The sequence below is a fragment of the Aegilops tauschii genome, chromosome 5 (genome assembly GCF_002575655.3).
Source record: "Aegilops tauschii subsp. strangulata cultivar AL8/78 chromosome 5, Aet v6.0, whole genome shotgun sequence".
Lineage (NCBI taxonomy): Eukaryota > Viridiplantae > Streptophyta > Magnoliopsida > Poales > Poaceae > Aegilops > Aegilops tauschii.
This window is the reverse complement of record NC_053039.3, coordinates 447,316,664-447,328,063: the sequence shown is the minus strand read 5'-3', so window position 1 is coordinate 447,328,063 and position 11,400 is coordinate 447,316,664. Positions and strand designations below refer to the sequence as shown.

General features: G+C 40.6%; 1 protein-coding gene across 1 annotated transcript; it reads right to left on the bottom strand.

The window, feature by feature from the left end:
• Window positions 1–229: 229 nt before the first annotated feature.
• Window positions 230–4,096, bottom strand: LOC109776730 (aquaporin NIP1-3). Its single transcript, XM_040390766.3, has 4 exons — window positions 3,692–4,096; window positions 2,777–3,199; window positions 2,089–2,150; window positions 230–695 (listed from the first exon to the last, which is right to left on the bottom strand). Exons 1-4 carry the CDS (start codon window positions 3,860–3,862, stop codon window positions 485–487), a joined length of 867 nt encoding a protein of 288 aa, XP_040246700.3. The 5' UTR covers window positions 3,863–4,096; the 3' UTR covers window positions 230–484.
• Between the last annotated feature and the right edge of the window lie 7,304 nt (window positions 4,097–11,400).

The following is an 11,400-nucleotide window of genomic DNA, read 5'->3' as shown; positions in this document are numbered from 1 at the left end:
AGGACAATACAACCAGCCTACACCATAGGTGCTAACATAACTAGGGGAGATACAAACCCTCTCTCACACTCAGCAACTACAAACCTACAGAAGCATAACCACACTTTGTTGAATTCAACTCAAAGTAGAGACTTTATATTACGAGGAGAAAACTGTGAAATAATGTAATAGAGCCCCAAATCACGTCACTAGGAGGCACACATATCCTCTTGACGTAGGCCCCCAACTATGCCCTTCACCGAAGACTTCACTCATCGGTCGAGGTTTTATACATTAGAGACATAAGTCGAGGTTGTGGTAGAACAGAGCCCTCAATTGCAGGGCACGACCTACTTTCTTCAGAGAGAAAATCATCACAATTAGAATTAGGTGACCCAATCATTTACTAGTGAAATTAGATGATGAAGAGAAAATCAAATAAATTTACGGGGCGGTTGGAGAATTACAACATATCATCGACATTCACTATCGACAAGCAACAACACTATGTCATCCTTGCACTTCGCAAGAAGGACCCAGTCCTGGTGATCTCTCGTAGTGGCTTGTTGGTAAATCGGATGAGGTTGTAAGCCCATGCACCGGCAACCGCGCCAGTAATAGGGCCGACGATATACACCCAGATGCCGGTGTAGCGGCCGGCGACCATCGCCGGACCGATGGTTCTTGCAGGGTTCATGGATGCTCCTGATATGGGCCTGCACATCACAGCCGTGTCCACACAAAAATTAATCTCTCAATATAATAAAATGACAAAATTTAAATCTGAGATATTTTACTAGTAAGTTCATCTCATGAAACACAATGGTAGAGTGCAACAAAATATTGAAAATTTTCAACTGCTTCTATGCACAAATTAATGCTTAGGTTTTTTCTCCAAATGTTGATATTGTTAGTAGATTTATCATGAATACTGCTTCCATATCACTGTTTAAAATATTTATAGCCAAAAGTATATTTTAACCTACTATCCAGTATCAGTGCTTATATGATTTCAGAAAGAACTCTTATCACCGTATACTTTAATTTTATTCCTATGCAGGGACGTAGCCAGGCCCGACGCTTTACACAAGCCATGGGCTGGGGTTTGACAGCAACTCCATCTGCTGACCGTAGCTACCATGGTTACTGTTCAATACTGTAGCTCTAAGTTGGCCTCGGGCATGAGTAATTCCTGGCTATGCAACCGTTCCGACGTATACTAGTTTTTGGTAGCTGACCCGGCCAACACATGGATCCCACGCCACGCAAATATTTAAAAATAATCACATGAAATAACTTAAATAAAAGACAGATGCCCCCATTGTTTTCAAATTAATTTTACTTGTTCCCAAAATTCATAGATAATAATTCAAATTGTATACTCCATGATTTTCTAATTCCAGATTGTAATTTATGGTCTTGTAATGCAACTTAAAGATCCTTTAATTGTACTTCCACATTGCAATTCCGAATAGTCTCAGTGTCGTTTCACCTAATAAAATCCAGTTTTTTTGTACTCACTCACATGAACAGTAAGTTTTTTTACGGGGTACATGAACAGTAAGCTGGTATGTAAATCATGTTGTTTGTGTAGAAAACTCACTAAATTTCTACCACACTAATGTACAAATGACAGACGTACAGTAGCAGGCTAACCTACTCTGCGGCAATTATCTAGTTTTACCTCTACATTGCGAGTCCAACTCGTTTCAGTGTTGTTTGACATGGCATCTGAGTTGTCCGCCACATGGACATGACATCTGGGACGCCATGCTGCTTTGTGGTGGAGTTTTTGAAACGGGTAAACCATGACCATGCAACAAATCACAAGTTTGTTATGCAAATAAGTACTCCCTCCGTCCCATAATGTAAGACGCTTTTTGACACTAGTGTAGTGTCAAAAAACGTCTCATATTATGGGACGGAGGGAGTAGTATTCTTTTGTGGTAAATCAGTTAATTGTTCACACTACGGAATAACTAAGTCTAAAAGCGTCGTGTGTAAGAAAGGAACCCATCAACATGTCTCAATCAAAGGATGGCTTTGTTGACAACCAAAGTCCAAAATGGCGAGTAAAATAGAGTTAATGTAGCAGTTATCGTGGAATACCCGGCAAAGAGCACGTTTAGTAGCACAGTAGCTCCAACGGCCAGACCGGCAAGCTCACCAATCTGCAAGAGAGGGAGAAAATGGTTGGAAACAATTAGTTGAGTATATGGGAAATACCCCTTGGTTCATGGGTGTATATACACCTAGAAATTAGAAAAAAAAATTACAAAAAAGTTCAAACATTTTTTTAGAATAAACTTGACTTTCTTAAGATATTGGGTATTTCTGTCTTTATTTTGAATCTTTTTTTTCTTTGCGCTAGTATGTAATTTTCCGCCAACCAAAACCCAGCGTTGACTTCAGGGTGAAAAACAAAATAATTGATCAAATTAGTGTGAATAGTGTCTTGTATATAGCAGTAAAAAAAATTTGCCCAGAAGTCAATGCTGGTTTTTGGTCGATGAAAATTACATATTTGTGTAAAAGAAAGTCAAGTCTACACCCAGGAAACAAATGTCCGCGCTCTTGAGTAGATAGCGATGTGTTTGTAGCGACTTCGTCAATCTTTAAGCTCCATAATTTTGACAAGATCTTGAGTAGACTGAGGTGTGTGGTGGTGTGAATGTGTGCGTGTGTGCGGCTGCGTTATGACCGGTGATTTTTCAAAAATTAGTGAAGTGTAGAAAACTAAATTAATGGCTAAGACAAGGATTGTGATCGCACAGTACTCCTCCTCCAGTTTACTTACGGCTCTGTTGTCGGTGGCGACTCCGGAGATGACGAACATGAGGTAGAAGGTGATGATGAACTCCAGCACCAGCGACTGGACGTCGGACCCGGACGGCACCGTCCCGAAGAAGTGCTCCGGCTCGCTCCCGAACAGCAGCCGCAGCGTGAGGCTCGCCGCCGTGGACCCGGTCACCTGCGCCGCCGCGTAGGCCGGGACCTGCCTCCACGGGAAGCGGCCGCAGGTGGCGAAGGCGAGCGTGACGGCGGGGTTGAGGTGCGCCCCGGAGATGTGGCCGACGGAGTAGACCATCACCATGACGGCCAGGCCCCAGGTGATGCAGACGCCCGGGAACGTCACCGTGCCGGCCGTCCTCTGGTTCACGGCCACCGCCGCGCAGCCGGCGAAGATGAGCAGGTAGGTCCCCAGGATCTCGGCGAGTACCTGCGCCCATGGTCCAAGAATGTCGCGGTCAGGTCAATTGCTTGCTTGCTTGCTTGTCCAAGTTGCCCAGAGACTCGTAATGATAGGATAGCTACTGCTGACCCAATTGCAATATAATGCGAAGACTGAGCACAACCAGTAGGCGACATTTTCAAAGGCAGACAAATAGTCCTTTGGAATTTTCCATTGGCCGAAACAATATAATATTGTTGCGTTTGGATTGCTATATCGGCTCATCACGTGTAGTGCCTTGCAGACGAAAGTTGTCATCTTTGTCCACTTGTTTGACTCTTCTATCTAGTGTTTGAACTCGGCCCTGTTTCTCTCCTACCTGAACTACGGCCCTCCACGGGTGGGTGTGAACAAGTGCAACTACTTTGTGCTGGGTGGATAATCATGCATGCCCGAATCACGTAAGGATTCTCAGGCACGAAACAAGAATAAAAGTTCGTGGATGAAGAATAATCTAGTTGCGTATGCAAACTTACACACCTTCTGCACGAATTGGACGGAGATCATGGGCTGATTGGCCGTGCTGCTCACAGCTTGCTCTGAATCCTCGCACCCTGCTGGTTGATTCGCTCCTCCTCTTCCTTCCTCCAGAGCTCCGGTGTGGTCTTGCTCTTGCGGTTGCAGGCCATTGGCTCCATGCTCTCCTGCCATGCGCACGCCGCCTTCCGCTATCCCCCCCCCCCCCCCCCTCTCTCTCTCTCTCTCTCTCTCTCTCTCTCTCTCTCTCTCTCTCTCTCTCTCTCCGGCTGTGTCTCAGCTCTGCTCTGCTCTCTATCTCTATGTCTTGTTTGGATCTGCGTGTTGATCAATACGCTTGTGCTATTTATGGGTTCCAGGCTTCAATGCTACAGCTAGATAGCGAGGTCCATGTGTCCTCCTAGCAAATGTTATCTTGTGATTTCTTGGGTTGACCACCGGATCACGAATCCTCCTAAAGTCCGGAAACGGTAGCTATGTATGGGAAGTTCCTTTGAAGAGTGCCTACGGATTTTTTTTTAGCCTCACCAAAATCCGCAAAAATTCCTCCAGTTGAGAACGTGAGGTCCTATTAGAATGTTATCTTGTGATCTTTTTGCACGGAAGATGTTTCCATGCGTGAGGTTTGTGCCAAATTTCAGCTCGTTTAGACATCCGAGTAGCTCTTAACAAAAAGACAAATTTAAGGTCTATGAAATAGTCATGTACTGTTGGGATCGATTTTTTTCTCTGAGAGCAACTCGCATTCCAAACGAGCTGAAATTTGGCATGCGCCTCACACTGTGGAACATATTCCATGCAAAAAAAAAGAGAAAATTTTGATGAAACTTTTAGTATTTTTTTACTGTTTACAGGATGCAGATGAGCCCCGGCTCAGAAATGAATATGTGTCCCTATATAGCAAAAAGGCATAGTACCTCAAATCTTCGGCAACAAAGTAGAGAAAGTGTGACACAAAATTGTTCTGGTCTAAGAGAACAAAGTACTGTGGGATGGCCTTTCCTCACTTCTTCTGTTTCTCTCGAATGAAGAAGCAAATCCAAATCTGAGTTAGTCTATTCCATAATATGGTTAAGTGTCTAATAAACCATGTTAATATGCGAAATGCAGAATGGCGGTAAAAACGGATCGGGAGGACTCGCGACCGCGCCTCGCGATCTAGCGCCACCAATGGATCCCTGCGCCCCTTTCACACCAACCCCCCCCCCCCCTCCTGCATCTTCCTCCCCTTGTTGCCTCCTGAGGCACCCTTGGGAAAAGTCCGGATGGCTCTGAGGAAGGCGGCGGCGAGGCCCTTCTCCGGTTGCTCGGCGTTGGTATGGCGGCTGCGATCCATGGATCAGGGACGGCGGTCCCTTTGGTGAGGCTTCCATGTGGATTCACAAGGGATGTTGTTGTATGGTTGTCCAATGATGACAGTGGTGGATTTTTCTACTAATCAAAAGGAAATAAAAAACCATGATGTATATGATGTGATTAAGATTGACCACTAAGATTCTCGAGATCTTTTTGTAGTTTGCACAACTAATAAACTACAACAATGAAATAGGTCACTATTCTGAATTATTCCTTTTACCAAGTTTTACTATATTGAGTGATTTGGATCTTGACATACTATTCATTTTATATGGCCATTTTAACTATGTTCAAAAGCAGACCATGAAGGATGATTCATGTAGGAAGCCAGGAACTATTCCAGCTCTTGGGCTTTCCAATTTTTTTCCTTTTGAATTGTTTAAATCATCATGCCGGTGATGCATGTTATAAAACAAATACAACAGTCACTGAATGTAAATAAAATTTGGCATATAACTGATTTCAACTGTTATCATCTTCGCGACAACAAAATCCCGCAGCAACGCGCGGGGTGTCATTAGTTTATAGACTTTGGCCCCAGATGAACATACTCAACACATCTAGTCGAGAACAAAGAAATCTCTTAAACCATCGGTGATAAATAACTGCCAACATATGGTTCATAGTAAGATCCAAATGTCATAGATGTTTCCATAGACTATAGAACCGGTTGTAAAAATTCATAAATATGTCGTATATAGATAGATGGTTCAAACAATCAACTGCGATGTCATTTTGAATTATTTATAGTGATCTCATAAGTTGTAGGGAATATCTTCAATGAGACAAGCTCCATCTCAATAAATTTGATTACATAACATGCATGATACACTTATGTCACACACACAAACATAACTTGAAATCTAAATATATAATCTAACATAAATTTATTAATGAGTTGGCATAGATGGGTATGCCTCACATGCATGACAATTATGAGAATGTTTTGGAGAGGTATAGTTGATCATGGCTCATGGCGAGCAGGTGAAACTAGAGGGATATGTCTTGTTACAATGGTTGAGTAGGAGGGTCAGGTCGACGGGAATGTCGACGGCGATGAGGCCAAGGAGGTTGGCCTTGATGACTGTGCAAACACAGACAGCGGCATCTAGATCAGCCAACCCACTAAGCAGTGGGCAACATTGCTCGGTCTCCGGCACATTGATCCGGAGCTTGAGTAGCAACAACACATTGCTACACACAGTTATCTTTAGTGGGTTGATTGGGCAGGAACCACCATTCGATGGTGTCGGTGCAACGGGTGGGGTAGGCACCAAAGGTGGTGTAGGAACCATTGGAGGGTTACCATGCACAATAGCAATGAGACCAAGGTTGAGGGCAAGGAAAAGAGCAACTTTTGTTAGCGCCATTACTTAAGATTTGAAGAAAGCTAGCTGGTGGTTTCTTTGGTATTGGTGTTGTTTGAGATATTTCTGTTTGGTGGTACTTATAGCTAGAAAAAATTGAGTGGGTTCTTTACATTCCCCAATATGTCAAGCAATCATTGATGACTCATAATTATATACCATACATACCTTATATTTGGTAGTAAATTATCATGTGTTCTCGAGGACAAATACAATATTTACACACTTCTTCATTTGGTTAAATCTATTTAATTCAAATGCTATAAAAAGAAAGCATCTACTTACTTCCTAATATATTTTGATAAAGAAGGAAACCTGTAATTGTTGGAATTATGCCCTAGAGGCAATAATTTGTACTATTATATTCCCATGTTCATTATAAAGTTTATATTTTTGTGTTATATGTGTATTAGTTCTTGGATATGAGATTCATAGAAAAAACCAAATACATGTGTGGAAACATAAACACCAATGTGATCCCTAGTTATGCTCTAAGACTAGCTCATGTATTGATGATGATCATGTTTTCCTGATCATGAGCATTGTTATTATAACAAGGATGCTATCAGCAATGAGAAACATTGTTACCGAAATATCCTCAATGACACACACACTACTAGGGAAAAGCCTAGCAGTAGCGCGGGTTTCAGGCCTACCAGTAGCGCGGGCGGCATCGCTACTGGTACGGCTCTACAGCTAAAGGTTAGCACTAGCGTGGGTTAACCCACACTACTGCTATATCCACTTAGTAGTAGCGCTTCCTGGAAAGGGCGCTATTGGTAATTACTAGTAGCGCTTCTAGCAGCCTGCACTACTACTATTATTCCGTATTATATTTTTTTATTTCATGTTGTATTCATACACCTTTATACAAGTTTTCATACAACAGCAATTTAGAGATTGTTTGTACATACTAGTAGAAAACAGGGCTTTGGTTCGGCCAGAAAAGAGCATTAATCTCGGTTGCATTACGAACCGGGACTAATGTGAGCATTAGTCCCGCTCGAGCGGCTAGGGCACCGTACAGGCATTAGTCCCGGTTTAAATGGAACCTTTAGTCCCGGTTGGTGCCACGAACCGGGACTAAAGGGTGCGATGCCCATTAGTACCGGTTCGTGGCACCAACCGGTACTAAAGGTTAGACCTTTAGTCCCGGTTCGAGCCACCAACCGGTACTAATGGGGTTTGAGGCATTAGTACCGGTTCATGGCATGAACCGGTACTAAAGGTCCCATTTTCAAACTCTACCCCCCCCCCCCCCCCGAGTGGATCGCATTTTCAGTTTTGTAAAAAGCAAAAGAAAATGATAAAAACTTCAAAAATTAAAATCCTTCCAGATGTAGTTATGTTACTACATGTACTAGTTAGGAAAATTTAAAAACTTAAATTTGGACATGTTTTGCAAAAAGTGTAGGGAAAATGTAAAACGGCTATAACTTTTGCATACGATGTCAGAAAAAAAAACGTATAATATATCAAAATGTTCAGCACGAAAATCCGCATCCGATTTTGACTGCCTACGGCCTGTTTGTAAATTTTTAGAATCCTCAAATTCTAAAAGGAAAAAAAGTTATGCTCAAATTTCTGTTTTTTTTTTATTTTTGTTAAATCTGGTCAAACTATGGTCAAACTACTTATTCAAGAAGTATTAGTGTTAATAAATAATTATTTCAGTTTTTTTGAATTTTGGTCAAATCTGGTCAAATTGTGGTCACACTGTGGTCAAACAATGGTCAAACTAATTATTCAAGAAATATTAGTGTTACTAAATAATTATTTCAGTTTTTTTGAATTTTGGTCAAATCTGGTCAAACTAATTATTCAAGAAATATTAGTGTTACTAAATAATTATTTCAGTTTCTTTGAATTTTGGTCAAATCTGGTCAAACTGTGGTCAAACTACTTATTCAAGAAATATTAGTGTTACTAAATAATTATTGTTTTTTAGAACAATAGTTTCAAACTCAAACAGTGAAATGTGTGACTTCATGCTCAAGCTAAATTCCTGAGGATTAATAGGATTGACATCTTACTATTGTCAGGAAAACAACAAGTGCAGACTTGGAAACGAGGGAGAATAGAACCCGGAATTTAAGCGTGCTCAGGATGGGTGACCGTCCGGGAAGTTAGATGATTTGGAATGATGAGGGGTGATTAGAGATTAGAGGTTAAATCGAGTAGTGATGAGGGGTGATTAGAGATTAGAGGTTAAAATAAGTCAGAAATTTGAAAATCAAAAAAATTTCAAAAAAAAATCATAAAATTTCCTTTAGTACCGGTTGGTGTTACCAACCGGGACTAAAGGTGGACCTCCAGGCAGCGGCCACATGGAGGGCCTTTAGTCCCGGTTCGTGTAAGAACCGGGACTAAAGGGGGAGGCTTTAGTAACGACCCTTTAGTCCTGGTTTCAGAATCGGGACTAAAGGCCCTTATGAACCGGGACTAAAGGCCCTTTTTCTAGGGACAATTGCATTTTTACCCCTAGTTGGTTCCTACCCACGGGTTTTGCCCTTACTTTTTGAGCTTGCTCAGTTTTGCCCTTACTTTTTCCGTCGAGGTCCCTCGAATGCCCTTTGACCGTTTGACCGAAACTTTGAAAATTCATAACTAATTCATATGAACTCGGAAAAATGCTAATAAGATATCAAAATGTTCAGATAAACATTACCTTTATGTGCATATTATTTGCATTCAGGACAAAAGCACCCTTTAAACTACCTGAGGTAATTAATGTTATTAACATTATCAAAAATAAAAAGGTATAAATAATATATTTTTTCATGAATAAAAAATACATGCAAATGTAGGTGATGTTTTCTGAACATCCAGATATCTTATTTGCATTTTTCTGAGTTCATATCATCTGGTTAAGAATGTTCTAATGACTTTGACCATTATTTGGAAACTTCATAACAAGTTGATACGAACTCAGAAAAATGCAAATAAGATATTAGGATGTTCAGAAAACATCACCTACATTTGCATGTAATTTTTATTCATGAAAAAATATTGTTTATACCTTTTTATTTTTAATAATGTTAATAATATTAATTACCTCAGGTAGTTTAAAGCGTGCTTTTGTCCTGAATGCAAATGATATGCACATAAAGGTAATGTTTATCTACACATGTTGATATCTTATTTGCATTTTTCCGAGTTCATATGAATTAGTTATGAATTTTCAAAGTTTTGGTCAAACGGTCAAAGGGCATTGGAGGGACCTCGACGGAAAAAGTAAGGGCAAAACTGAGCAAGCTCGAAAAGTAAGGGCAAACCCCATGGATAGGAACCAACTAGGGGTAAAAATGCAATTGTCCCCTTTTTCTACTAGTGACATCATAATGAGTTATTACATCACTGGGTGAAAGAATCGTGGACTAGTTTCAAGTGGATGGACATCCACTTGAAACTAATCCGCGGTTCTTTCGCCCAATGATATAATAAATATCATCATATCATTAACAACTTATCATCATAATACATCATTGTCATATAACACTTCCTCATGATCATCATTTTCATAAATGAGACATCACATAGCAAGTTGGTCACTAGTCATAATCATGACTCCTCATCATCATCAACTCTAACACATTGTACCACATAATAAACATTGTACCTAGGACCTACTTCTCTCTCATAGGACCTACTACCTTCTCTTAGGTAAAATAGCATAAAACAAGATAGCCCCTGACTCTCCATTATGGAGAATGGAGATTATCCTATCTCCAATTCTTGCCTTTTGCATAATGTTGCTTCCAAGAACCTCCCTACGACTGACCATACATTTCTTCCATTCTTTGATTATCATGTCTTCACTGGTTTTAGAAATCCGATATGGACAAGTGTGATTCGTAGGATGACCTGGCTGTATGTTCAGAACATCAAGGCGACCATTCTGATACATCAGATGAGGCACACAATCCATCGGGATTTTCTGTTGAAAAACATAGTAATAACTTCATAGTTAGCAATGATGTACTAGCTTAAGAAGAATATATGCAAAAGATGCACGGATGTCATAATAAAAATCTTACCATGGCATCTCCATGGATGTTACCGTAGTTCAACACGTGCACTAGTGGAACGTATTGACCATAATGTGGAGGAGTTTGATAATAGATATTGTAATTCCCAAGATCAGTACAAAATGCGATCAGATGATTTTTCTCCTGATAAGTTAACTCTGAGCCATCAGTGTAGTAGGTTCTGTCTACCATCTTCCGCACATTGTTTGAAGAATGAAAATAAGCTGTCAATGGAAATAAGCTATCAACTATTTTGAAATAAACAATATAAATTAGTTAATAACTATGTTTGAGAAATTCACATAGCGGTAGAATTGGAAGCGTATCAACAAGGACCCAAATTTCCATATTGTCTTGGTCGATGTCAGGATCACCAAGATCCATGGTGACAAGCATACCCTCATAAAAAACATACATCTTGTAAAGTGCTTCCCAATTTGTGCAACCAAAATGGGTTACGCTCTCAGAATTATATAGATTTACTTCAAAATCCATACCATGGTGGGTCCTTAGGTGAATTTTCTTTGTTTCGAAACTTTCATGGTCTTCAAAATCCATCCTCTCCAAGACATAGCGTCTTGCATGGCATGGGATAAGCTAGTCGAATTGTAAAAGATGAAAATTACACGTTGAAATAGTTGAAGTCGTGCTTAATTATAAAAAAACACTTGTCGTCGTTGCGTACCGTTTCAACATCGAAGGTCTCTTGGAGCTTAACGCTGAAGTGTCGATCTTCGTCCAGGTGGTGCATGTCGCACAGACCTCGGTCGTCGTTGCACCAGTCGCACTCCCCCGGGAGACTTTCATCATCCGATGACGACATTTCCTATGTTCATAATTCAAAGATTAAACTTGTACAATTAAATATATGTACTACAAAAACTAAATTAGATCATTATTATTCATCACGGGTTGACTACCGGTATGCCGAGTCTTTTCTTGAAAACTCTCAGCTCACGTG